Source organism: Dasypus novemcinctus, chromosome 11 (assembly GCF_030445035.2).
Source record: "Dasypus novemcinctus isolate mDasNov1 chromosome 11, mDasNov1.1.hap2, whole genome shotgun sequence".
In the NCBI taxonomy this organism is placed as follows: Eukaryota; Metazoa; Chordata; class Mammalia; order Cingulata; family Dasypodidae; genus Dasypus; species Dasypus novemcinctus.
This window is the reverse complement of record NC_080683.1, coordinates 11,003,911-11,028,984: the sequence shown is the minus strand read 5'-3', so window position 1 is coordinate 11,028,984 and position 25,074 is coordinate 11,003,911. Positions and strand designations below refer to the sequence as shown.

The 25,074-nt window shown below is 37.9% G+C and overlaps 1 protein-coding gene across 1 annotated transcript in view; it reads right to left on the bottom strand.

The window, feature by feature from the left end:
* DNAH8 (dynein axonemal heavy chain 8) overlaps positions 1–25,074 on the bottom strand; it is a 467,072-nt gene that overhangs the window by 168,789 nt on the left and 273,209 nt on the right. The window contains exons 44-56 of the mRNA XM_071218442.1: positions 23,570–23,674; positions 23,006–23,167; positions 20,454–20,678; positions 17,651–17,823; positions 14,095–14,273; positions 9,255–9,442; positions 6,780–6,866; positions 6,580–6,687; positions 5,548–5,682; positions 3,912–4,073; positions 1,663–1,909; positions 1,307–1,548; positions 1,078–1,218 (exon numbers count right to left, since the gene is read on the bottom strand). Coding sequence (XP_071074543.1) covers positions 1,078–1,218; positions 1,307–1,548; positions 1,663–1,909; positions 3,912–4,073; positions 5,548–5,682; positions 6,580–6,687; positions 6,780–6,866; positions 9,255–9,442; positions 14,095–14,273; positions 17,651–17,823; positions 20,454–20,678; positions 23,006–23,167; positions 23,570–23,674 — 2,154 coding nt within the window. The remainder of the gene's footprint in view (positions 1–1,077; positions 1,219–1,306; positions 1,549–1,662; positions 1,910–3,911; positions 4,074–5,547; positions 5,683–6,579; positions 6,688–6,779; positions 6,867–9,254; positions 9,443–14,094; positions 14,274–17,650; positions 17,824–20,453; positions 20,679–23,005; positions 23,168–23,569; positions 23,675–25,074) is intronic.

Sequence of the window (25,074 nt, the reverse complement as noted above, 5' to 3'; positions counted from 1 at the left end):
AAAAAGCCTGGACTAGACATTTTCTATGGTAGCTTCTGGTTCTAAAGTTTGGTGACTCCAACCTTTCCAGATTAAAGATTTTATTTCTGTTTAACCATATCACAGGGGTGAGGAAACCTTTGGTCCATGGGCCAGTCAAGTGTTCTTGTAAATAAAATCTTATTGGAACTCAGCCATAATAACTCATTTATATATTGTCTCTGGCTGTTTTCACACTATGACAGAGGAATTTGGTGGTTGTGCCAGAGTTGTGTAAGGCCTAGAATATTTACTATCTGGCCCTTTAAGAAAAAGTGTGCTAACTCCTACATAGCATCAGAAAGAAATATATAGCACAGTAAGACATCCTACATCTTTTAAAACAAAATTACTCCAAAATAAAATTTTCACTTAAACTATGCATTTTTAAGTAATTAAATAACCAATCTATGTCCAACCTACTCACCCTCGCTGACAGATTTCCCTTATACTAAAGGAAAATCAAAGCATCAGAGTAGATAATGAGAGATCACTTATGGACTGGAATTAGGAGAGCCCTTAAAAATCTATGCTTCGTTCTACTATTTTCCAAAGACTAGTAGAGAAAACTGGGTATGGAAAGAAGAATGTTACAAACTACTCCTCAGAGAACTGTTTAAAAGCTTTCCCTATCTGATATATTCTACATTAGCAAAACCAAGATTTGCCACCAAGTTTTCCTGATTGCCACAAAATCCTTTTTATACTTTTTAATAAAACTGTCATTCGTATTTATTTGTTTTGTCAAATCATTGTGGGATACAATTTCTAGGATAGATTACTAAATTCAATGGTGAGAAAGAAAGTACATTCTTTTCTGCCTGACAGTACCCCCTGGGAAGTGAAAATAGGAGAGATTGCAGTAAGATCACCGAAGTGATGTCAGCAGGAATCCAACTTATCAAAGCATTCACAGGTTTTTTTTTGTTTCTCAAATCATTCACATCATAAAAATATTTCTATGGACTGCAGGAATTTTCTATTTCAGATGCCTGTAAACTGTAACTGAGGGAAAACAAAATCTTAAAATACAGAAAAATACAAAAAAAAAAATCTTACTTGCATAATATAGTTACACTCTAAGAGTTGCATTTTGGGGTTGAGGTTTAGTTTCATAAATGTATATACATCATCGAACGTTTTATCATACAAGTTTAGGAATACAGAAGCTTCCTGTGCAGTGCGCTTTTTCAACCATGCCTGCAACAAAGAAAAAGAACGTCTGCTTATTAAGAGAGTGAAATGTGGGAAGACCCTGAGCATGCTTCTGCCTGTCTCTCATCCCCACCTGTAATATCGGCCTCCAGCTGAGAGCAGAGCTGCTGATATAGACCATTCCCATCCTAGAAACTGTAGCAGGAGAGGCATTCTCAATATTGTGTACTTCAAACAAAAGCTTACAACTAGGGGCCATGGGAATGCGATCACCATTAGCTAATGTGAGAGTTTTATTGTCATCTAACACAGAATTCAAATTCTCAATCCAAATGGCATCCACAGGGCCATCTAAAATGAGGAAAATGTTTTCGCCTGCAAACAATTAAAACAGAAAATCATGCTTTAAAAGAAATTGGGTAAACAAATACTGTGTTATTAATAAACTGGCAGGAAAAAATTATCATTAAAAGGAGGGCTTATGTGTACCTTTTTTAGCTTTTAATGTTTTTCTCCACAGAGTAGAAAAAATCCCATCTGTCCAATCATTGGTTGCAGTGTCCAGTCTGCCAAACATCTGAGGCGCAGTAATAGCTTTCGGATTCATACGCATTTCTCTATGAGGCCTTCCACATTCTGTCAGTGCCTTCATCAGAATTGTTATAACAGTTGTCTTCCCAGAACCACTGGGCCCAAGAGTCATCAAGCCATGCCGTACCAGAGATGTCTCATATAACTACATGATTAAAACAACAAATTGAAAAATCTAACTTATGAGTCTCTTGCTGACATTCATTGAAGTGGCTTGATGAAATTTGGAAAAGTTTAAATAAGTTGTTCATTAAAATAACTAGTTCAATGTTTAAAAAAGAAGAAAATGTAAAAATGTTCTTTGTTTTATTAGATGTGCATAGCAAATTAGCACCACATTATAAAACGATATAATTGATAAAGTATGGCAATACGAAACTTGAATTACATTTTGGAAATGATTAATTCAGGAGCTGGTTTTTGCTTCTCAAGCTATGAATCCTTGAGAGTGGGGTTTGCTGCATCTAATGTGATGTTACCGCCACTTAGTGGTGGAAAGCAGCAACATACACAATCACAGTGACATCCGTTTCACCGGAGCCTTAGGCGCATTCCCCAGAAGTAGACTTTGAGATGAGGATTCATGTGTAAGTGATTTTTATTCAGGGAGTGCTCCCAGGAGAAAACAATAAAAGAGTGAGGGAAGAAGGACAAGAATGGTGAGAATCTAAGCAAGGTATAATTTGGGGCAAAGTCGAATGGAAGGTAGATTCAAGACTGATGCTAGGGGTTGGGAAGGAGAGCTCTTGAGCCTGGTACACCTCTGTGTTGTCCTACCTGGATGCAGAGGAACTTGATTTGCCTAGTCCAGCACCCTAAATAAGAAGAGGTTGGTTTGGGGAACAAACTCCCAGGCACTTCCATATTTTGTGCCTACCAATGAAGTGACTCCTGTCCTCCTGAGGGAAGTGCCAATGTAGGCTATTAGAAGCAAAAGTACACAGAAACTGGAGAAGGGGTGCATAGTAATGGGGAAAGGGATTCAAGCAGACATACTAAGAGCATGGACAGTGTTTGCTACAACATTCAGTTTATAATTTTATTAATAAAAATAAGAAGCCAAAGTTCTCACAGCTGATTAGAGGCAGAATCTGAGTTACTGCCCTAACATTTTAGATACAGATGTGTTACTATTATAACCCCATAGTTCAAAAGCATCAGGGGCAATACCTTAACATTATGTTCAAGAGTAATGTTATTGACATTCAAAAAAGAATACAATATCCCAGTCCCCCACCCATTGAGATGACTAGGATTTTAGTATTCAGTATATTTAGTGCTCAGTATACATATGCAAATAACATTTTAATATGGTTTCCACCACATCTATGATGAACAAGCTTTTCCCCACATATTTCTTTGTAAAATTTGGCTATGCCTCATATTGCTTGCACATGTTATAAACTGATAAAAATATAAAAACAATAAGTTAAAATAAGAATTATTATTTTTTCAAATGCAGTTTTTTTAACACTCTCCACAATTTCAGCTCCGTCATTTTCCAAAAGCTCTCAAAAACACCCCAATGCCTCATGCCCACAGAGACCAATTCTGGGTCTGTTAAAAGCTTCTTGACCCAGCTGATAAAGGGATTGAGTGATTATCACAAGGTAATTTGCCATGCAATGGTCAGAAAGACACCAACAGCCATGGGCAAAGGATTCAAGTTTTAGTGCAAGTGAAGGGCACAATATATGCACACACAGAGCAGGGGCAAAGTAACACTGTCAGATTCCCCAGGCTTCATGCCCCACTAAGGCACCTTGCTGCGGACTATACTGCCAGAGAGATGCAAGAAAACTATTGAGTCTTCCCATCGCCCCAAGTTTTTATAACCTACTTTCCCCTCCCCCAAATGTTATTAAGATTCTGGTTACCCCCAGTCTTCTCACCAGGAGTAAATAACCTCAGTCAGTTACTGCTTGTTCACTGTGAGGCAAGGTAAATCCATGCCATTTCTCTAGAACCAACACTTCCCTGCTGATGGCTCTCCTGCAATGATGTATTATATTAATATATATGATGTTTTAATTTAGTTTCAACATCTATCTCAAATAAGACTAATACCATGAGTTCTTCTATTCAAATGACTGTCTTTAATGACACTTACTTATCATTATACCGATAACAAGTTAAAATTTCTTTACCTGCACAAGTTTGAGATTCCAGGGTGGATGGTTAATCAAACCTTCTTCCTCAACCTGTTTGGCTACTGCAGCCTGCAATTCCACATAAGTACTACTATCTAGTTGTAATCCTGGAAATAGGTCATTGATTAAGCTGAGGAAGAGGGGTTCATCTTCATCAACCTAAAATGTCATAAATTAAAATGCCTTTATTCCTTCAGTCAACAAATATTTATCAACTACCTCATACATAATTGTGTGTAGCACTTACCACTTCATCTTCAGAGAATCATGTATTGCTCTCCTAAACAGATTTGTACCCTCTAGAATTTTCTCCTGAACACCACCCCTGAATGTATACCATTGCACCCGAAATTTCTTGGCATTTAAAGTCTTACACAATTTAGCTCCTCCAAGATTTGGTCTCATTACTTTATCATATGCACGATTGAATGCTCTGCTTCTCACAAACAGGGATACTTAACCTTAAAAACATGCCATTTACAGTCCCAACTCTAAGAGAGTATTAATATTTCATTTAAATTAAGAAAATACCCATAACCCTGTGAGACTGGTTCATCCAACATTGGCTGTAAAACTCCATTACAGCAATGTTTTCTCTTTCTTATAAATAGTAGGTTTGAGTAAACTGACTCCAATCCTCAGTTGTTATGTCATTATTTTACAGATCACCCCCATTCCCAACTGTTAACCATGTCTAATTTTTCCTTATTCTTTAGGTTCCCCTGATGCTTTCTTGAATTCTTATGTAGGAGTTTCAAGAACTGGAAGGAGCAGAGGATGCATTAGAAAGCCTTAAAGACTATTGCTCCAGCATCTCAACTGACTATGATTGTGGTTGAGTCTCCCACCTTTCTGGGTCTTAGTTCCCTCATAAGTAAAATGGAGATAATAGTACCAGCCATCTGTATCCTCCAGGGTTGATATGAGAGTCAAGCAAGACACAGGTGAAAAGACACTATAATACTAATGAACTACATAGATATTAGTTGTTAGTTTTTGTAACTAGAATGTGAGCTTTTTAAGAACCATTTTTTCCCAATCTTGTACTCCCAGGGCAAGGATATAATATGCAGCACATAGCAGTCCTTGAACAAATAACAAATGGACATGGGCATCAGCTCATTCAAACAATCTGGCTATAATTATGACAAGCATGAAAGCAGTGGTCATTTCTATAGCAAACTTTTAATGCATTTTTGGAAAATAGTAATAGTCGATATTTTGAGAGAGACATGTTGATATAAGCTATTTATACACAGAGAAAGTAAAAAGTTCTCATGGTTACCTGTGAATCTAGGTTTTCAAGTTAAGACTTTTTGTTATGTTGTGAATAATGGTAAAGACTGTACTGAAATTTGAGGACTTAAATCCACTGATGAAGCCTGTTTTCCCACAGAACAAGCTCTAAGAGGATGCACTTTCAGCCCATGTTGGCCCGATCAGTCACACAGTGTCATAGAGTTGGTTTTTGTGTTTTCACTTCTTGTTAGAAACATAGTAGTAGCTTTGCCCCCATCATCCCTGCAATTATTAGTGTTCAAAGCACAACCTGACCCAACCCCCATTCATCAGCTGAGTAACAAGAAAAGTTAAAAAATCTTGAAAGGGAAGTGAATTCGGAGAGGAAAGATACCAATTTAGAAAGGTTCATATCTCTTAGTCCTCTCATGACAGTGCTTAATTCACTATCTTCTGGTCTGGCTCTTTTTTGAGATCCAAGGGTCCTTAATACAGACAGAATATTTCTCAATCCAAAGTCATAATGAACCTAAAATGGGGAAAAAGGGAAAAAAGATTTCACTAAATACTCTAAATCTAGACTCATTATATAAATAAATGCAGATATTTTGATCATTTATATACTGTAGTTCTGGTGTGGCTGAACTGCAAAGTTTTATTGGCTCAACTCTCCCTCCTTTCCTTTGACTGAAAAATGATACCATTAAAAAGACCAAGATATGGTTTTCACACCTTATATATCGTTTTGAGAATAATACAGTCTGACACAGTCTGAGCAACAAACAGATTTAAAATGCGTAATCAACAGGTCACATACTGTATGATTCCATTTATATATAATTCTTGTAATAAAATTAAAGAAATGAAAAAAAGACCAATAGTTATAAGGACTAATGGTTATAAGGACCTAGAGATTTGATGGATAGGTAGGTATGGCTACAAAGGGATAGCATGAGGGACATTGTGGGGATGAAACAGTTCTGTATCTTGATTGTGATGGTGCTTACAGAAATCTACACATGTGACAAAACTGCATAAAGCTACACACAGACTCACACAAATGCACTCAATCAAATGAGGGCAAGGATAACCGGTGAGATCTGAAATCAACCCTGTGGACTGCATTGACGTCAATTTCCAGGTTTTGTTATTGCACTATAGTTATGAGATGTCAACACTGGGGAAGGTGAGCAAAGGGTCCAAGGGCCTCCCAGTATATTTCTTTGAAACTACCTGTGAATCTACAATTTTTTTAAAAGAAAAGTTTTTTTTAAAACTCATGATGAATAGGTCAAATTATTTATAAGTATATTTTAGAAATGAGTCATGGAGATTTTTTACTCTCTGATAAATATTTATCAAGGTAAAATTGCAAAATAATAAACCAAATTCTATAGGTGGAGGGAAAGTATATATACAAAGTTACCTGTTTAGTAAGCTGCTCTTCACAGAGTTTGTAAAGGACATAAAATTTTTGAGCCAAGACGACATTTTCAAGAAAACCACAGCTTGCAAGTTTAACTCGCATAATAATCTGAAAATTAATATAGTGAAAATTTTCGACAACTTTAATGAAATACAGATAAAGAATATAAATTTATTAAGCTTGTAAATCCTGGTACATACCTGTCTATCTGGAACCATCATAGCAACAGTTCTAAACTGAATTTTTAGATTTTCTGGTAGTTCCTGGCGTCCAGCATATCCAGGATTCTAAAAATTAAAATATATTTAGTTTTTAATTGTTGATATAATTTGCATTTCATAAATACAAATACATTTCAAATCCCTAGTTCAGATTCTAAGGCAGATTCGAAAAATATTAGATACATAAAATATCCTTCTTTTTTTTTTTAAATGTGTGTTGGACCATCCATGTTTATTAATGCTGCATCACTCCCTCTTATAGATTTCCATTTTCATTATATTAATAACACCTCCCTCCCTCTCTCTCTTTCACATACATTTTGTACAGCAAAAAATTAACTATCTGTGTAACTACTGATAAAAAAAAGAAAGAAAACTAAATAAATACCTGGATAATTATGGTCTAAAATACATTATTAAAGAAGAAAGAAAATTAGGTATTTTATACTAATCAGTCTAGTTAATTCTAGGTAATTTTTAATTCCATCTTTCAATTATTTGCAATCATTGTTACAGAGTTTTTGGTTGATGAAGTTCTATAAAAAAATTCATGGGGTGAGGGAAAAATAAGGGAATGAAGAGAGAAAAAATGAAAATAGGACAAAAGAAGAGATGGAAGGGAAGCTAAGTTCTCATAAGTAGCTGAGGACAGGCCAGTTCCAAAAGTCCCAAATCCCAGGTTGGGGGTACAAAGGCTAGTAAGACAAATAGAGGTCAGTTATAGCAAAGTACTTTAAGAAAGCTTCAACCTAGATATTTTCTGGGTACTTTCAATGGGGTCAATTAACTTGCTAGATGCTGGGAATACAGAGATTTCTGGTTGCCTCCCAGTATTTCTCTTCTCTTTCCTCAGTCAAAGAACCCCCACTGTAAAATTGGCCCATCACCACCCAGATTAAAAACTACATTTCCCAGCCTGCCTTGCAGCTGGTGTGATTAAATTCTACACAGTGAGATGTAAAAGGAACACTGTAAGAAATATCCTTGGTGTTTGTTTGAAAGGATTTGATTCAATCAATTAGCTGCAACAAAATAAAAATGCTTCTGCAGCATCTTGGGTCATGAAGCAATCTTGGAGACAGAAATCATTACATAGCAGAAACACAGTAAGAAAGCTCTTAAAAGAATAAATCTTTGTTAATCCAGTATTTTTTCTGTTTTCAATTACTCACAGTCTAATGCTATATCTAATTGATATTCCCAATATTATTCCTAATCCAGACAGAATGTTCAGCCTCTTTTAAAATCTGCCAGGACATAGTTTTACACTGAATAAATTTCTTCTTCCCATTTTCTGAGTTATAACTGATCCCTTCTGGATTATTATTTCCCCCCACTGAATTCCTGTATGTTTGCTTACAGTAAAGCTTATCAGAAATTCTTCTGATATTTCTTCCTGTAATTTATCTTTGCCCACTGGGACATTGACAACTCAAATTCTTTGTGTTATCTTGCAAGTTAGATTTAACTGTTCAGAGAACACTTAAATAAAAACATTAAATAAAACTGACTCAATATTAATTCTCACTTCTCCCTGTACCTCAAAGTTTGCCCTCAGGGTCACAGGGTAACTGAACTGGCTACTGTTCCTTGGGGTGGAACTTAAGTTATTTCGGCAATTTTAAGTCAATCTGTCATCCTTTGATTAAATGTCAGGGTAAAACAGTATTAAGATTTTAAGCAGTCATGTTTTGATGTCATATAGATGATAAGCTCTGGCTGTGTGACTTGAGAAAGTTACTAGTTCTCTCTGAGCCACAGGTACCTCAGCTATAAAACAGAGATAAAATTATCCACCTGAGAAGGCTATCATAGCTATAAAATAAAATAATGTACATGTAGTGGTCTTTAGTGTTAGTGATCAAATATTTAGGTTCTTCCTCTGTATTTTTCTGCCCTCTTGATGTCAGTGTTGCCGTGAAACTTGCTTTAACCAATGACTTGTGACTTGGGTCACTTTTGAACAGAAACTCTTAGAGCCAGAGCACAATTTCCCCATGTTCTCTTCTTCCTTTGCTACAGCAACCAGTACTGTCTGAGATGGTAGCTACCTTGAGTAGCAGAGTGAGGATATATAAAGCAGACCCACATTCCTCTCTGGCTCCCCTCCACCACTCCAGGTAACCCCCTATGGCCTTGTGGCATGAGGGAGAAATAAATCTTCAGGGTTTTAAACCAGTAAGATTGGGGAGTTTCTTATTACTGCAGCATAGCATGGGCTATCCTGCCTGACACAGGTCATAAAACATTTAGCCCAGGACCTTACACATAGTAAGTCAATACACAGCAGACATTTTTATTAACATATTATTATTTTATCTTCTAGTTGGGCTGTTCTTATTACCGAAAAAAAATCATGTAATAAGAGAGAAGTGCTCATGATCCCTGAATAATCAGTCATTTGCCCATGAATATCTGCTTTCTTTTACTTGTATTTAAAGCCTGTGTTCTCACCATTGTTAAGAAGATTCCAAATTCTGGATTTAAATCAACACAATCACCATCAGAAAAAATGAACTGCTTTTTCCTCTCTTTTCTTGCTGTCAAAACAATATAAATTTGTTGGGCTGCCACTGATAATACAGGCAATTCAATTCTGTTAAACTCATCAAAACAGCCCCAGGAACCTGACTGTGCAAGACCTAGAATGAAAAACAGTTAATTTGTGAAGTTTTACTTCTTGATAGCAACCATTATTCCCAGAGTGCTCCCAGACAATTATATATTGAAACATGATTTATACAAAGTTTCATATCTAGCTGTTTATAAAGACTTAATTCCAGTGATAGAGGTAAAATTTATTTGTGTATCATCACAAAAGTAATGCAAATAGTGCACTACTAAATTGAAAGTACAGATGATTCCACAAAGCGATAAAATTTTAACATTTGACCCAGTCTAGAAGTGCCATCCTCCATCAGGAGGTGGAGGGGAAGGAGACATAATATTGGTGGGGAACTTCCAAAATAGCTAATGTCCTTCTCTGGGTCAAATCTCTATATGTTCCTTTTTTATGGCAATGAGATAGAAATTTCAGAATGCTGGAAAAAAGAGAGAAGAGCAGAAAGGATTTTTATTTATTCTATTCAAAAGCTAGCACAAAGCAAACGTAGATATCATAAGCACTGCTTCTGTCCTTTTCATTATCTTCTCCTATATGTAATGCTTCTGTTTCTTTGTGTCTGTTATTAATTCCCCCACCAAGACTTCCCCTCTTTCTCAGGAATTCCTACTATATGGACAGATTATACATCTATCCCTAAGACCTTTAAGGTTTTCTGTCAAACTTTCTATCTCTTTCTGTCTTTTTTTGCAATATATTCTCTTGTCTATAGAATCCAAGTCTAGAAGTTTTGGGGTTTTTTAATTTACATTTTCAATTTCCAAGAACTTAAATTGTTCTTTTTCATAGCAGCCTGTTTTTATTAAAATTGATTGTTATGTGTGGCATATATGACTGCACTTTTCTCTTCCAACCCTTCCAGGTCTTTCTTACCCTTCCAGTCGCAGCAAAGTTCCATTCCTAAACAGTTGAAAGGCAAGCCTGGGAAACTGGTTGTGACCTGGTGACGATCAGTAAATCTTTTAACACTGCATTCCTTAGAAGACCTGTTGCTCCTCACATGCCTTCCCCATCTGCACATGGACTTGCATTATAAAAGGCCCCTATCCTTTTGCAGTGAGTGCAGACAATCTAGCTCAGAAAATGCTGCCTCTCCTCCCACCACCAAGGATGAGGACCCTAAGAAAGCCCCCTAAATAAATGTTCATTGTTCACCAAGCTTTCTTTGGTCCGATGGATTCATTCTCAGTTCGACTGGAAGCTGTCGTCATACACAGTTCCTTCCCAGGCTCAGGACAGTATGTGATAAATTCTTGAATCTTTCCGAAGCTATCAATTTTATTTATTTTAAAAATTTCTCCTGTTTCCTCTACTTATTCAGTTTAGTGGTCAATAGGTCTGTTGGGTGTCTCACTAATTTCTTCAAAGGAATTGAGTGTCCATTTCTTTGGCTTAAATGCAAATTCCTGTTTGCAAGATGCATTCCTGCATCTGGTCATTTGGTGAAAAGGAGGAAATGGGCAGGAAAGCTTGCCCTCTCTGAGTGAGGCTTATAGTTCTAAGCCAGTAGGGTTCATTTGCCCTGACTTTTGGGGGTTAATCCTCCTTCCGACTCTGAATTCAGTAGACTGTGTTACAACTTGAACATGGAGGGAAAGGATGGGGGCCAGCCACTTCCTTTCTTTTGCTCTGTCTTCTGCTGTAATTTTGGCCTTCTAGGGGTACCTTGTGCTCTGTTTTCCCTTTTCAACCATCCCAAACTCTCAGGCCAGAGGTGATTCAGAGAAGAACTCTTCTCTTTGATTAGAAAATGTTCTTGGGGTTCAAAAATGTTTCAACATATAGGCAATTATGAAGAACAATTTCCTTCAGATTTCATTTTAAAGAATACAATATTAGGGAAGCAGACTTGGCCCAATGGATAGGGCATCCACCTACCACATGGGAGGTCTGCAGTTCAAACCCCGGGCCTCCTTGACCCTAATGGAGCTGGCCCATGTGCAGTGCTGATGCGCGCGAGGAGTACCCTGCCACAAGGGGTGTCCCCCGTGTAGGGGAGCCCCACGCGCAAGGAGTGCACCCCGTAAGGAGAGCCACCCAGCACGAAAGAAAGTGCAGCCTGCCCGGGAATGGCACCGCACACACGGAGAGCTGACCCAACAAGATGATACAACAAAAAGAAACACAGATTCCTGGTGCCGCTGATAAGGATAGAAGCAGTCACAGGAAAACACACAGCAAACAGACACAGAGAGCAGACAACTGTGGGGGCGGGGGGAAGAGAAATAAATAAATAAATCTTTTTAAAAAATCACATTATACATATCCTTCGGAAATTTATTTGCTCAATATTATTTTTCTGATATTTATCCATGTTGATACCTATAAATCTAATTTGCTATTTTCAAATGCTTTATCCCATTGCATAAATATACCAGTTTAAAATTTCATTCTATTTTCAATGAATATTTGGGTTGTTCCCAATAATTTGTTGTTATAACAATGTTGCAGTCTTACTCATGTCTTTATACAATGTGTGTGAGCAAGGTAAATGCTGGGTCAAAAAGTATGTACATCTTCCTATTCACTACATGTTGCCAAACTATTCTCTGAAACATTTCTACCAATTTACATATACATATCCTTTCCAACAATGGTTCTCTCACACTTTTCCATTTTTGCCAGTCTGGCAGTAGTGAAAATGGTATCTCATTGTTTTATTTTTTGTGTGTTTCTTAATGATTTAAGAATTAAAGATTAATACTGGATAGTAATCCTTTGTCAATTATACATGTTAAAATTTCTTCACCTAGTCTGTAGCTTATGTTTTTCTTTTCTCCTTTTTAATGGAGAAACATCACACCAAGAGTATGTAATTTTATCCATGGTGAGAGTGGGATATGTGATCTCATGGTATCTAATACAAAAACATTCCCAACTCCCATTTAAAGAAAGGGTTAGATGAGTGAACTCATGATATTTCATACAAGGATGCCCCAATGTAGTTCTCCTCAACCACTTCCCCTTCCTCCCTCCAGAGGGAGTATTAACCACTAACTGTTCAAACACATCTTTCTGAAATTTTAATTTTCTAGCTATTTTTGTGGCTTATAGAAATACAATTGACTTTATGTGTTGATTTTATATTCTAGAAAACTTGCCAAACTATTTTTTCTATAGATTTGTTGGATTTTCTTTACCTTATCATTTATAAATAATGAAATATTTTCTTTCTTTCCAATCTCTGCATTTTTGTTGTTTCTAACTGCACTGGCTAGACCTACAGCACAACAATGAACAGAAGCAATACTAATGGGAATTCTGGTCTTCTGCCTGGTCTCTAAGGGAATACTTTCAAATTTTCAACATTAAGTACGATGTTTATCAAGTGAGCCATGTGGGTGGATCTCTTGGATAAGAAACTAAGTACAAAGGCTTTGATAGGGGCGTGTGTTTGGAATGTTTGAGAAACATCAGGAATGCTAATATGGCTGTAGTTTAGGGAGCAAAGGGGAGAGTATTAAGAGATGAGACCAGAAGCTCAGAGCAATAGCAACAGGGATGGGGAGAAGCAGGTATGATCTGTGTAAGACAATACAGGACCATTGTAAGGATTTTGGCTTTTATTCTGAGTGAAGTCACTAGATAGCTTTCAGCAGAAGAGTGCCATGATCTCTCTCACATGTAGAAGGATCACTGTGGTGCTGTTTTGACACCAGACTAGAGGGGGAAAGGACAGGCACAAGGAGACCAGTTAGGAGGCTGATTGGAACAGTCCAGGTGAGAGATGGTGATGACTTGAACAAGGGTGATGGCGGTGGGGATAATAAGACATTGCCAGATTTTGAAAGTAGAGCCAATATTGTTTGCTGACCAAGTGGATGTGAGTATGAAAGAGGATGACTCAAAGACTTGTCTGAGCACCTGGAAGAATGGAGTGGCCGTTTACTGAGATGGGGAAAGCTGAGGAAAGAGCAGGTGTGGGAAGGGGAGACTAATAATTTAGTTTTAGATATACTGAATTTGGACCTATATAGACATTTAAGAGGAGATGCTAAGCAGGCAGTTGTAGATACAAATCTGGAGTTCCAAGAAGTTTAAGCTGGAGATACAGATGTGGGAGTTGTCATGTAGCTGGTATGTAAAGCTTGGGTCTGTGTGAGGTCACCAAGAGAATGAGTGTTGAGAGAAAAGAGAAGATCAAGTAGAGAGAAGACCACCAAGGACTGAGCTCTAAGACTGGCACACTCACTAGGCTCTCTAGTCATTTTACTCTATTCATCTGGAGCCACCTCCTATTTATCTTTCAAAACTTTCTCAAAATTTCCTATCTGTTGATGGCCCCTTCCTGTTTTCCAGTGTTGCTGTGCTTTTTAAAAAATCTTTCATTTCAGTGGGATTTAAGGTAGGAAGGGAAATAGCATGTGTGATCAGTTTGCTGTCTCTATCTTATCTCCTCCACCATTGTTTCAGGCAACAAACTGATTCTATTTTCATATTTTAATCCATATTCAACTCATGGACCAGAATACCAGCCATAGTATTAAACCACATGAAGTTGATGAAATTTAACCTTTCTTTTTCACCTAGACAAAATGGCAATGCCATATGGATAGACCTGTACCAATGCTTATTATGTGAAACAACATCATTATCAACTTAATCATAAAAGAATGAAGCACAATAAAAATAAACTCATCCAGAAGAATTTAACATCGTTTTGACACTTGCCTTTAAAAATTCTTCCTAGGCCTCTAAAATCCATTTGATCTGAGCAGTTGAACACAACCACATACTTTCCCAAACACCTTCCCATGTCTTTTGTGGTTTCTGTTTTGCCAGTGCCTGCAGGTCCTGCTGGAGCACCTCCCATATTCATTCCCAAAGCCTGTGCTAAAGTGATATAGCATCTGCAAATGTTAATCAGATAAAGCATTGTAAATAGAAGATAACTCACGTTACAGTAAAGCACAAACAAAAAGTCCAACATGACTGGAATGAGTCTTTTTATTTTAGAATTTAAGCATCCCACATAAAAAAGACAGGAGTCCAAACAAGCCTGAGGTACTTAATAATCATTAGAAGTTTTGGACTACAGAGAGGTTCAACGATGGCAGGGAAGGAACACAGGTGTGGGGTCTTATTGATAGGGGGCACATGGTTGGGAGGCAGTTCTCCAGGGCATGTATACAGGGTACATAAAAATGCTTGTGTATTTTCATAGTGGGTTCAGTTAAAAACGACAACTGAGGGAGTGCTGAGTTCCTTGCCAGGGGAGCTCTATCACATTCCCCAATGGAACAGCAAAAATCCCCCAAGTGCAATGACAAAGACCAATAAAGGTGAATGGTCCAACAATGAGCCCTTGGTATTGATGGCTATGATTATGAGGCTGTGTGCCTGAAATATGAACTAGGCCTCGAGTTGCAGGGTGCCTAAGAGTTACCTCCTGAGAGCCTCCATATTGCTCAAATGTGGCCACTCTCTAAGCCAAATTCGGCACACAAATGCATTACCTTCCCCCCCCCCTCCGCCCCCCCAGTGTGGGGCATGACTCCCAGGGATGAGCCTCCCTGGTGCCAAGGGATTACTACCAAGTACTAGCTGATAATGTAACTTGAAAAAGACCTTGAATAAAAGGATCAACTCAGACCAGCAGAATATCTCAGCCTACATGTAATATCAGGTGTTAAAAACTGCTTTTTGACTTTGGATAAAAAGGGAAATTGGAAAGGACAAATGAGTTTATATGGCTATGAGTCTCCAAAAAAGAGTCAGAAGGTCATCAGAGGGGTAATGGTTACGCACGCCTCAGCAGGGTACCAGAGACAGCCAAAGCAGATAGAAGCCCAGGTACTGGTTCTCCTGAGGGCTACAGAGACCCACACATTCTACAGTCATGGCAGATGGCTCTGAAGTTCAGTGCCATGTCAGTTGGCCCTACTTTGGAATTTGTGTTCCTGAGTGTGATGGAGTTGGACTCAAGATATGACCTTTCTACACATGCCTCTTCTGTTACTTTTACTGGACCTGTGGTTGGCATTGGGGTTGGTGTGTACTCAGGAGAACTGAATCTCTGGACTGTCCATGTGACAGCCAGGCCCTGAGCCTCAGCAGACTTGCAACTCTTACCCTCTGGTTTATTGGACTTACCCTGGCCAGCTAGCAGGGAGGTGAAGGTCAACCACCATACCAGGGAACCAAGAGTACCTACGACTGCAAGCAGGAGAATTGCATACATCATCCATGTGGAATCTAAGCCCCCTTTGATGTAGAAGGGGACTGGACATAACCATCCCAGGGTCCACAGGATGGAATAATAGAGTATGGATTAGAGTGGACTTACTGGTGTTCTGCTGTGGAACTATTGTGATTAGTAATGGAAGAAATTGTAGCATTGATGTGGAGAAAGCGGTCACGGTAGCTGCTGATGGTAAGGAGAGGTAAGAAGAGATATGATGTGAGCACATTTTCAGGCTTTGGAGTTGTCCTGGTTGGTGCTGCAGGGACAGATGCTAGACAGTGTGTGTTCTGCCATGGCCCACTGGGTGGACCAGGGGAGAGTATAGACTACAATGTAGATCACTGTCCGTGTAGTGCAGCAGTGCTCCAAAATGTATTCACCAGGTGCAATGAATGTGCCACATGATGGAAGAATTTGTTGATTTGTGAGGAGTGGGGGGTATATGGAGACCTCGTATTTTTTTAACGTAACAGTAAAAAGAAAATAAAGAAGAAGAAAAAACTCAAAAAAAAAAAAAAAAAGAAGTAAATCAGCTATTCCAAAAATTACTTGGGTCAAACTTCAAAACCCCTCAACCCTGATTTAAAAGTAAAGAAACCAGACACAAAAGATCAAAGATCCTGATCCCATATACAAGAAATATTCAGATATGTCAGATAAATCTACAAACACAGAAAGTAGATTCGTGGTTACCAGGTCTGAGGGGAGGGGAAATGGGAAGTGAAGTGACTGCTTAAGGTGTATGGGGTTTCCTTTTGGGGTGATGAAAACATTTTGGAATTAGATAGAGGTAATGGTCACACAACCATGTGAGTGTACCAAATGCCACTGAATTGTACATTTAAAGTGTTAATTTCATGATATGTGAATTCTATAACTTAAGGGAAAACAAAAATCTTCAGGCCTTCCCTTCCATTGTGGTCAGGATAAAATCCTAACTCAGAGAATCAAATAAACAGTGATGTGCTGGTATTTGTGTAGCAATTAACTCTCTGGGGATGAGGGAGTGGGGGCGGTGGGAGTGTATGGAAACCTTGATTTGCATGTTTGCTGATTTCCATGGATAAATACTTCCATCATGGCAGATGGCAAGCTACCAATATGATAGAAGTGAACTGGGAATTCCAAGCTGGTACAACCTGGCTCTAGCATACATTACAAATAAGTTGTTTTATATGAAATGTTTAACTTATATAGAAAAGTGTAAAAATAATAAATGAATCTCTTTGCATTCATAATCCAGCTTCAGATCTAAGTAAAATTTAGGAACAATCTCTCTGAGGCATGAAGCTTAACACGGAAACACCAAAAGAAGAGAAAACATATTGACAAATTTATGTTTCAATAGCCCTGGCTTTCACAAGGGAGGTGTTGGATGAATCGAGAGGAGGCCGAAGATACAATTGACCTGTATCATAACTTTAACTGAAGGTAGCCCTATTTAAAGTAATGGCAGAATGAAATGCTCTATGCCCCACTTTAAGTCAATTCTGCAAATATTTATTGAGCATCTTCTAGGCACAGGAATTGAACTAGGTGTTGTGGGATATATGAAAATGAAAAGGATCCATTTATGGTCCAGTGTGATATACTGGAAAGAGCTGTGAGGGGATCAGCCATGGAAAGAGTATTTAGATTTGGCAAAGAAGCTTCACTTTAGGTATTTATTTCCTCATTGGAAAAAAAAAAAAGGAAACTAAATTAGACACTCTCCAAGGTCCCTTCCTTCATTACAGGTCTAATGACTTTCTTTATGGTTCTAGGGATATTTTCTCATCGTGAAAATTAAGATTCACTACTAAATTACTCTTAGTCAACATTCAAGCTTGCTTTTATTCTTTTATGTCTCTCTCCTTCATAAAAGTTTAATGTACATGTAAGTTTAAGTATTAGCTATAGTTATTTCATTGTTAGACCAACTTCAACGAACTAACAGACTCAACACAACAGCAATGTGTTTAATATTTCATATGCAATTTTAAAACAATTTTCAGCACTTTAATTAATTACAAAATGGAATAACAAAGAAAATGTGTTTATTACCGATCTGTTAATGGAGTGATAACAAGACGATCAGTGCATCCCAGAAATTCATTTTGGTAAATAAAGTCAACATCTGTAATAGATACCACAGTTTGATCCAAATCTTCCTTAAAATAAAATCTACTCTGTTTTAGCCATTCAAAGTCAGTAACTGACTTGATGTGCATCTTTACCTTAAAAGAATGAAATATAAAAAGTTATTATATATCTGAATTGCAATAGCATTAAACATAAACATATACGCAATTTTTATTCATTCATTCATTAACTGACTCTCATTCATTTAACATTATTTACTGATTCCCTCCCTGTGCTGCACTGTGCTGGGTAAATAAGACAGATGTGTCTCCTGCCTTCTGGAGCTTACATAAAAGGGCAAAAGACAAACAGTTAAAAAATTGCGATATATTGTGAGAAGCACTACCAAAGATGTCAAGGTTCATGGAAATATGTAGCAGGAGGACCTAACATAGTCTCTGGGGTCTAAGAGGGACACTCAGAGAAAGAGCCATTTAAACTAAATCCAGGATAAATAGTAGGAATTAACCAGGGAAATGAAACAAAAAAGTTAATTGGTGGTGGGTGGGGAGAATGTTCAGGCAAAGCCCAGAAGATCTGGTTGGCTGTTTAAGGAACCAAAAGAAGTTCAGTATGGTTGGGGCATCTAGGGCTCAAGAAAGAAGAGTTAGTGTTGAGGATTCAGAGGGCCAAGAGGTTTCAACGTTGTCCTCCTGGCAATGGGAAGACACTGGAGGAATTAAGCAGGAAGACACATGATCATTTTTGCACACATCCCCCCGGCACCAGCACTGTGGCCAAGCCACTAAACCTGCCTAGTCACTAGTATGTGCCTAGGAGGCAAAAGGTACTAGGTGCCCACCAACACAAATGGAAGCTCAATGACCTAGACCATTAGAAGAGAAACTAGAAGTCATTTTAGGAACTATATTCTCCCACAACTACATTCTGGGGGTGTTGTAGGAGTTTCCAGTGGCAAACCTGGAGAAATCCTAGTCCTGCCAATTTAGGGGATTCAGCATAGAAAAAGTGGCAAATTGTCCTCCTTACTGCTCTTAATTTAAACCCAATAGGCCCACTTCCAGGGCATTCAGCTAACTCTAGTACATCTAGAGTTGGACTCTGGCATCTTCACAATGTTCAAACCTCTACCTAACCAAGTCTTCATACACTCTGCTTTATTGCTTACAGTCTTGTGTTTTATTGTTTTGTTTGTTTATGGCCTTGTCTCACCTCCAGTTCCTAAATCTGGCTTCCTCTTAAAGCACAGTCTGTATTCATCAGCTTAAAGGAGGTACATTCAGGTCACAAAGTCCAACCCCACACCCCAGGGATTCTGCACTCTAGCACAGGACCCACAGCCATGGAGATGCAGTCAGCTAGCTTTTAACAATGTGTGAAGGCAACATGGAGGAGGAGGAATAAGGAGGAGGAGGAATAAAGAGGAGGAGGAAGAGTGTTTTTTTCCGTTCTCACTATATACAAGGTTACTCTAAGCATTACACATGTATAAATGAAATGCATCTACAGATTGATCTCATTTTAGCTAGGCTGCAAACTGACTGAGAGTTCAATGCTGGTTAAGACAAAAAGGAAACAGTTTCACAGTTTTCACTGTTTAGGGTTTTTAAAATTTGTTTGCTTGGTTGGGGTTTTGTGTGTGTGTGTGTCTGTGTGTGTTTAATCCATTCCGTAAGGAAGTAAAGTTTTGCTCAGCAGTAAATTTTTAAATAAATCTCTTCCATGGACAAAAGTATGAGAAGACCAAAACAACATGGTCTAAGTATTCAGCTTTCTGAAGACTGGCTTGATCCATAAATTAACCCTACAACAGTGTTTCTCCAACTTCAATATGCATATGAATCATTTGGGAATCTTGTTAAAATGCAGATTCTGATTCAGGAGGTTGTAGATGGGGCTGGAGATTCCACTTTTCTAACAGGAGATGCCAAAGCAGCTACTACTTTGAGAAGGGAGGATCTAGATTCTAAGAGTACAGATGGGCTACATGTCCTTTGAACAATTTTTAATAAATAAAACTTATCCAATGAGAACTTTGATAAAAGTTTAAAACTGGGAATCTATGACTATATTCTCTATGAGTCCCAAGTTGCATGAATTCAGTGTCTTCGATTAAAGAAAGAGATGCCTATAAGATGAATCAAACCAAGTAGAACAAAGCCATGATAGTAAAAGATATTTGTAATGGTGATACAGCAAAACCACCTGGAGTCCCCATCCCACAACAGAGAGCCCCTGCTTTAGAAGAAAATGGTCTTGCTCACAGGCACTGGTGGAAGTCCGATTTCCAAAGGGAATTTAAACACCACCCCTGTTAGTACCACCCTGACAGAATCTTGCTCAAATCAAGACCATGTTATAGGGCTGGATGAAATAAATCAGCAACCATGTCAGTCTCTCAAGCTTGATTCTACTCAGTCTGGACTTCTCCCTTTCCAATCAGCCCATCATAACTCATACCAATCCCACCTAAACCATATAATGTCCCAGGTTATTTGGGTTAATGGAACAATAAGATGGTTCATATCACATCAGTTGATCCCATATCTGCAGAACACCAAATGAACATAAATATATATTTGTTCAAACCACCAAATAGTGATATTTGCAGACATGGTATAAATGGAAACAGTTGTGAAAACAGGCAAGTGCATGGAAAGTTCATATAAGTTAAGCAACATATATAATCCTTAACTTAATTATTAGTAGTACTTAATTATGAGTACACCAAATTACTTTACATTAAGAAAACAAGATACTTTACCAAGTCATCAAAAATATCTCTCTGATGCACATGGATGGTAATTAGAGTTTCAAATTTCACTCTGTCAAACTTGCTTAGGTCATGTGTTGTCTGGCTAATAAGAGTGTTTAGAATATCCAAAAATTTCTGATTGGTCACGTGCATGATTTTTCTATCATCTTTTGCATTATTTAAAGCCTCTTCTGAGTCATGTGTCCACAACATCTGAATTCCTAGAAGCCCAACCTACAAATCCAGCAGACAAACAAATTTCCCAAATATTTAAGGTCTATCTGCAGTAAATTTAGTGGTAACTTAATCACATGAGAACAAGGTTTTATTCATTTTAAACTTAAAAAATTAAACATTTCTCTACCCCCAAATTTGAAACACATTTAAAGTTCTGTTAATATTTAATTACTCCAATGTAGATAAATAATTAAAATAATGCTTACCATTCATAGAATTTTATATGTGTGCAATGGAAGAAACTTAGGAAAATTTTCTATAGAAGAGCTAAGACTACCAGATACCTCCATGCAATGATTTTCCTTTCTCAAGAAAAACAAATAGAATTAATAACTATCGATCATGTATTTTTCTTGGTCAGTGGTTTCCAAAGGTCTCTTTGCATCATCCTCTAAAAAACAATACGCTGCCTGTCTCCTTACTTGATCTCTCCCTCCCTCTAATTTCCATACTTTACGTAGATGTAGCTCTCCATAGGTGAAAAAGAGAGGCAGGAAAGGAGAGAGGGAAAGCTTGCTTTTCATATTCTGACGGCATACAGAAATTGTGAGTGGATGTCACCTTAGGTCTATAATTTCTGCTCCAGGAAAAGTAACAACATGCCCCACCCTCACCTCCTTACTGAAACATTGTCCATTTGGGAACTTTTGTTCACCAGCTCAGAGCCAAGCAACAGATCCAGGGCCATATGTTAATAAACATATTAACAAAACACAATCCTGGGAAGCGGCTGTGGCTCAACTGATAGAGCGTCCGCCTACCATATGGAGTGTCCGGGGTTCGATACCCAGGTCCTCCTGACCCGTGTGGTGAGCTGGCCCATGCACAGTGCTGCCACACGCAAGGAGTGCCATGCCACACAGAGGTGTCCCCGCATAGGGGTGCCCCATGTGCAAGGAGTGCACCCCACAAGGAGCTGCCCAGCACAAAAAAAGCACAGCCCACCCAAAAGTGGTACTGCACACACAAAGAGCTGACACAGCAAGATGATGCAACAACAACAAAAAATGCGACATGGTTTCCCAGTGCTACATGACAAGAATTCAAGTGGACACAGAAGAACACCCAGTGAATGGACACAGAGAGCAGACAAGGGGGGGAAAGGGGAGAGAAATAAATAAAATAAATCTTTTAAAAAAAAATACACATAATCTTGAAAGCTGGTCAATTTTCCTTTTACATCCTATTCATCTTCACCTCTGCTCTGTACTTGATGTCCTCAACTCTCCAACTAAGGTTAAATCCTCATTCAATCTAAACTAGATTGAGCCTTTCCTTCAGAATATCAGGGTCAAGCTTTCCTGGGAGAGGAAAAACATGGTGATTTAATTTCAAGAGCTCTTTTATCAGCAAGGGAAGCATTTAATGAAGCTTTACCACAAAGGTAATAATGCTAAAAAGAATTTTAATGTAAAATTTTCCAAATATATTTTACAATATAAAAAAATCACAATATCAAAATCTTCTCTCCAACTAAGGTTGATTTTATATATATATATATATATATATACACATTTTTTTAACTTATATAGTTTGAATAATTTTGTATCATTTCAACTGTCTCCACTGTGTGTGTAGCATTTCAGAATTTATAGCAGGGGTAGAGAGAGTAGTTAGAGAAGAAGTACAGTTTGGACAAAAACTGCTTCTATTTTCCCTGAATATCTCTTGCCTTATATTGGCCACATTATCTCTAACACAGGTCACAAATCATCACATTTCATTTATCTTGGCTGAAAATTTAATGAACCTGTTGGTTCCTCATTTCCTTTATCTGTTTTTAACAATACTTGTTATATTGCAATGCACTTCTAAGAGTCATAGCACAGGAGAGGTGTTCAGGAGGACATCTGCTCCAACCCCGGCCTCTCCAGGCTCTCCTCTTTTTGAAAAATTAATCTCATGAGAAGGCCTCCTTTAACAGATTATGCAACTGTTTTATCACTTAAAGGGGAAAAAAAACCAAAAGGCAAGATGGTTTTCATTTCAGGAAAAGGTAGGCGCATTCCCTTAATATATACCCATATCTACATTTGTATCGATAGCTAGGTACATATATATATGCATATATACGTTTCTTAAGTGTGTTTTAGTGTCTGTGTATGTCCTTAATGATAGGAAAATAATGAGTGCCTCCAAATCTAGGGGAAGGGATGAGTTGACATTGAATCGGGTAGCAGATATCTGGGAGTTGAGGTTAAATGAATGTGGGGAGGTCTAACTGGTTCAAAGTTCCAGCAGCCTCTATACTATCAGGCAGACTGCCTCTTAAGCACATTATTTCCATTTCTTTTAACCATTATTTAAATATTGGGTATTCTCACCTGTGCTGGAAAATGATTTAGGAAAGGTAAGAGTTGAAATCCTGTGTCACTGATTTGATAGAATGCGGATCTAATTATATTATGTAATGATGACATCTGCATTTTTAATAAGTCCAGAAGCCAAATCTCTACAGGACCTTTGGCCAAAACAGGATTATCCAACTAAAAAATATATTACAAATATATTAGAAAATAATAATAACAATTTGGTATTTTTACAAATATCACACACCCAATTTGATAAATTCTAGTCCTTTGTTGCAAAGCAAATAGTTTTAAATTTTATACAAAATATTTAAAACACAGGTTAAAATCATCCAGTACTATAGTTAGAAGGATCTATAAAAATCATCTAGTCTAAAACTTTCATTTTATAGGTGACAAAATAAGTCTCTGAGAAGCTTAATGCTTTACCTAAACTATTGTGTAACCCAAGGGCTACAGAACTAGAACCCAAGACCCGACGCCCACCATTCACCATTTTTCCTGCTAAAGGAATTGCTTCCTCCTCAACCTAAATTTTTTAATAAATTTTAATAACAAAATTTTAATCAAGCTAATTACAGGAATTTTTTCTCCTTCTCTTGATATGACAGTCATGATACGATCATAGTCTTTTGCATGAAATGTCACCTCATTTATGTTGTCAGATACTGCAGGGAGATGCGGCTGTAAAAAGTACAAGACAGAAGAAAAACATCATATGTGAGGCTAAACACAAAAGCTATTAAGATACCTTTAAAAGCCTTAATATATTCTTATCTTTTATCTTCATAAATGATTAAGAATATGCTTAACTGTCTGAAAAACAGAATTGCAGACCCTGCTTTAACCCTTCAAATGACTTGAAGGTTCATTTTTTAAAATCCAGCCCTGCAGAATGTGTTCTCTAAGTCCTGAAAATGCCCTCTTTAAAGTATGGAGACTGCACGGACTGTCCCCTTCCTCTATAAAGAGACTGAATCAAACCGTCCCTGCCCTCTTCCCTCACAAAATACATCAGCCATGCCTTCTCTCTTGGTTCTAAGCTCCACCTTTCAGAGCTTTTACATACCTCCTCGCTTTTTTCACCCCCACAGCTCCCTGCAAACCAATAAGGAATGATAATAGCCATATCTCAGATCCCCATATGTCAGATCCCCAAACCAGAAACAGCCCACAGATGTGTGTTTCAGTGCCTCCCACACCAAGGTTCCTGTAGTTTTTCTCTTCCTCCTGAAAGTACGGCCCTTAGAAATGGCTAAATGTACCTGAGAAATATTCTGGAAGGACAAAAAGAACAAATCCAACCACAACCACTTTTCAAGCTAAGAGTATTTAAACTAATTATACTTATAATAATGAATGGCATTTAGTTAGTACATACTATGTACCAAACAGAAACTGCCATACATTTATATGTTTTATCTCATGTATTCCTCATGACAATCCTATGAGGGGTGAACCAATAATGTCCTCATTTTACAGATGGGAAAAACTGAAGCACGGGGAAATTCAGAAGCTTGCCTAAGATCACCCAGCTAATGAGGAGCATAATCGTTACTTGTGTTCACTGACACCACTGGATTGCCTCAGTACTGGAAAACAGAACATTTCTTTAGCAGCATAATTTTTAATATTCTTCTTTCCTGCCTGCACTTTTAAGCAATTAACTTCATTTTTATTATTGATCATGGATGCTTTCAAAACAACAATTTAGGGAGTGAGGGGACAAAATGGCAGCAGAGAAAGGAGCTCCAAGTGTCAGCTCATCCAACAGGGCAGTTAGTAATCACCCAGAGCTATGTAAAGCATATGTTTGGGGGACCCAGGAAAACAGAAGAGCATCCTGCAACATCCTTGGAAGAATGGAAGGAGAAGACTGCCCATCTGCAGTGAAGGTTTGTGAGTAGAGTACTCCACACTGCAGAGGAGGGTGCCCATCCTCCACTGGTGGTACAAGCCACCTCAGGAAATATTCCATAACTGGAGTTGGAAAATGGGAGAGGAAGAGACAGTCAAGCACCAACTTTAGCTACTGATTAGTAAATTTGACAGGTTAAAAGATAATCCTAAGAACAGCTAAAGTT